This window comes from Geospiza fortis, unplaced genomic scaffold, assembly GCF_000277835.1.
Source record: "Geospiza fortis unplaced genomic scaffold, GeoFor_1.0 scaffold188, whole genome shotgun sequence".
Taxonomy (NCBI): Eukaryota; Metazoa; Chordata; class Aves; order Passeriformes; family Thraupidae; genus Geospiza; species Geospiza fortis.
The window spans coordinates 2,465,133-2,468,692 of NW_005054337.1; the positions used below are offsets into that span (position 1 = coordinate 2,465,133).

Sequence of the window (3,560 nt, forward strand, 5' to 3'; positions counted from 1 at the left end):
AGGGCGGGCTCCCCCAGGCTCAGGGAGCCCCGGTACCGGGTGGTGCTGCTGGGGGACCCCGGCGTGGGGAAGACCAGCCTGGTCAACCTCTTCGCCGGCGTCCAGGAGAGGGACCCGCTGGACCAGCACGGAGGTGGGTGTCTGCTGGGGGGATCTGCTGCAGGGTCACCTGCGGGGCATCCCGCGGCCCCTTGGGGGGACAAACCCGTGTGCGAGGCGGAGAGGAGCCCGGGACCCTGCTGGGAAGCGCGGCACTGACCGAGCTGTCCCTCCCGGTGTCCCGCAGGGGTCGCGTACGAGCGCAGGCTGACCGTGGATGGCGAGGAGACCACGCTGCTGGTGCTGGACGCCTGGGAGTCAGAGCAGCGGGTACGGCGGGGCTGGGCGTTGGAGAGAGCTGGGATGTGCCCGGGGGACATTGCATGGGCACAAGAGCTGTCTTGGGGCCTCTGAGCGCTTTGAAGGGCAACCTGGGCCCCCCCTGTCCATTTCTGGGGCTCACCACCTTGGAGCACAGGATACACGCTGGGCAAGACAGGCTGGGGTCACGTTTCTGCACAGCTCTGTGCCCACCCTCCCGGGGCATGGGAGGCTGCCCCCCGTGTTCTCACTGGTGTGGGCCCCTATATGATAACCCACTTCAAAATGCATGGAAATGTTTGGGAATGGGGCTGAAGGATCCAATTGGGTAAATCCACGAGTCAGTATTGCCAGCCAGAACACTTTAACAGACAGAACAGTGCCTGGCATAGGGCATTCCTCATGCCCAGAACATGAGGTATCTCCTGGGCAGAAGTTCCAGTGCTGCTGTCACTGCCTCCCTACAAACACCTCCCTCCTTCCCTTCCTGCCAGGGCCCTGCATTCCTGTAGGTGCCACCCGGGAGTGGGAACAGAGTCAGTGCCCAAGCTGTGCACAGGGGTGCAGCACCCACATGGACTGAGCTGTGTTTGGCACTTACCTGCACTGCCCAGAGGTGCCCCAGCACTGTGACACCCCGAAATTGGCCCCTTTTTTTCCACCATGGCTTATTCCCACACTGCCCAGCAGTGCCAGGATCATGCAGGGTGCAGCACCCACCGCACCATCCCGGGGCATTCCCAGGGGATTCAGCCTCACCTCCCCCCACCAAGCTGAGCCCACAGCTCCAGTTTGTTGTTGATAGAGAGGAAAACTCCCAAACACTCCCCTCAAAATCAAGAGCTTTTCATCTGCATTTAATTAATAGGTAACACATCTGTTGACCACACCGTGGGGGCTGGTGGGGCGCACTGACAGGTCCCATCAGTGCCAGGGTGCTCTGCTATCCCCTGGAAGTGGCCATGGCCACAGATTGGTGACATCTCATTCCCCGTGTGGTGACAGGATGAGGAGAGCCAGCGCCGCAGCCACTGCCTGCAGATAGGGAATGCCTACATCATCGTTTACTCTGTCACTGACCGGGACAGCTTCGAGAGCGCCTCGGAGCTGCGCATCCACCTGCGCCGGGCACGCCAGGCCGAGGACATCCCCATCATCCTGGTGGGGAACAAAACCGACCTGGTGCGCTGCCGGGAGGTGTCCGAGGAAGGTGAGTAGGAGGTGAAGGCTCTGGTGGAGACTCCTGAGAGGGCTCCATGCCCAGCTGCTTCCCCTGCATCTGTCCCCTTGTCCCTGGACGTGCAGCTGCTGTCGTGCATGTGGCAGTGCCCATCTCAGAGCACCTGAGGTGCCAGCAGGGCCATGCCCTCTCCTTGCCCTTCCCTTGCAGAGGGCCAGGCCTGTGCTGCTGTCTTTGACTGCAAGTTCATTGAGACGTCGGCGGCTCTGCAGCACAACGTGGACGAGCTCTTCGAGGGGGTGGTGCGGCAGATCCGCCTCCGCCAAGGGGGCAAAAAGTCCCACCTGCATCCCCCTCCTGGTCAGAAACACAAGGAGAGCCTCGCCAGCAGAGCCCGGCACTTCCTCGACAGGCTGGTGGCCAGGAACAGCAGCAAAGTGGCCCTCAAAGTCCGCTCCAAGTCCTGCCATGACCTGTCTGTGCTCTGAGAGCCACACTCCTGTCCCTCCCCACGCGCCGGCTGGGACTCTGCTCTCTGCCAGCAGTGTGGCCAGTGGCTCTGTGCAGAGCTCAGACTGGGCTGCAGTGATGCTGAGCACGTGGAGCTGTTTTCACTGGTGCTGAGGGATGTGAAGGTGCTCTGGATCCAGCCACTCCCCGCCAGGAGAGGGGATAAGTGGGATCAGGTCCGTGGAGTGGAGGATGGGATGGGTACCTGCACTTGGAGTGGTGAGGTTTTGGTTCACAGCTGCTCCTGCAGAGCTGGAGGTGAGGGGTGGCTGTGCCCCAGAGCAGGGCTGGAGGCTACCAGGAGTGTGGCAGGTCCCACTCGCAGTGCTGTCCTTTGCAGGGCAGCAGGGACTGGCAGGGGCACCGTGGCATTGTCTACCTTGGACAGCCTGGGGCCTGGCTGGGAAGAGGGGGCAGGGGAGCACCAGTGGCATCACCTGGCACCCTGACCCTGCTGTGCCAGGGCTCTGTGCCATGTCTCACTGGCACCAGTGTGTTTCTGTGCTCTCTCTCTACTGGTGTGATGGGGAAACCCTTGATCTGCAGAATAAACCACATCAGGGAGGTGCTGGTCTCTGCTGGGTCCCTGCCCTGCGGAGCCACATCCCAGAGATTGAAGCTCTGTTCCTCGCCTATGCCAGGGCTGAGGATCTGCTTCCTGCTCTGGCCAGGCCTTGGCTGGCTCCTCCATTAGCTGGAGCATCTTGGGGCAGGGAGAGCCTCTGTCCAGGGCTTCCTTTGGCCACCCTTGGTGGAGGTCCCAGTTCCTCACCCAGTGGTCCAGCATCGTCCCCTGTGAAGCCCCCTGCATTTCCCAGCTCTGGAAAAGCCCATGGGAAGGACTGAGCTCTGCTGAGCTGCAGGTTTAAAGCCCTGAGCACCGTGGGAGCCGCAGCCTGGGCAGGGAGCTGGGTGCTTGGTGGCTCCAGGAAGGGCAGGGAGCAGGAGCCGAGCAGGATGGCACAGCCAGGAAGGGACGTGCTTGGCTGCAGCCAGCAGGGAATGACCCCGGGCACCCAGGGAGGCAGTGCTGGACCTGTGTGGGCTTTGCCTGTTGTTTTTAGGCTGTGCTGCCATCCAGCAGCTGGGATACCATGGGGGAACCTGCTCAGCATCCCGGGCCTGATGCCAGGGAGGATCAGCTGTGCCTCCTACTCGGGTCGGGAATTTCCACTCGCTCTGTGGGCAGACCGTGGGGAACCACTGGCTGTGCCTGGCACAGATGGGACACTGGAATGTGCCCTGTCCCTATGGGAAACTAGTCTCTCCAGAGGTGCAAATCCCAAGTTTTACCCTCATAAATGGTGAGGTGGGTGCTCAGATTTTTTTTTTTTCCGTGCTGCTTAGCCCATGGCATTGCTGCTGCTCTGCTCCCGCTGCTCTGCCCTGGAGCTCCCGGCTCGGCGGTTCCTGGCGCTGCTGGAGGCGATGCTGAGGTTCACAGCTGAGGTTCACACAGCATCAGCCACGTCGGGGCCGGGGGCTGCACCCGAGGGGGCTCCTGGCTGCT

The 3,560-nt window shown here is 62.0% G+C and overlaps 1 protein-coding gene across 1 annotated transcript in view; it reads left to right on the plus strand.

The window, feature by feature from the left end:
• The window catches only part of REM1 (RRAD and GEM like GTPase 1), a 3,020-nt gene extending 406 nt beyond the window's left edge, over positions 1-2,614 (plus strand). The window contains exons 2-5 of the mRNA XM_005422285.2: positions 3-133; positions 287-369; positions 1,366-1,570; positions 1,751-2,614. Of these exons, the coding sequence (XP_005422342.1) occupies positions 3-133; positions 287-369; positions 1,366-1,570; positions 1,751-2,028 (697 nt within the window). The 3' untranslated portion in view covers positions 2,029-2,614. The remainder of the gene's footprint in view (positions 1-2; positions 134-286; positions 370-1,365; positions 1,571-1,750) is intronic.
• Positions 2,615-3,560: the final 946 nt, after the last annotated feature.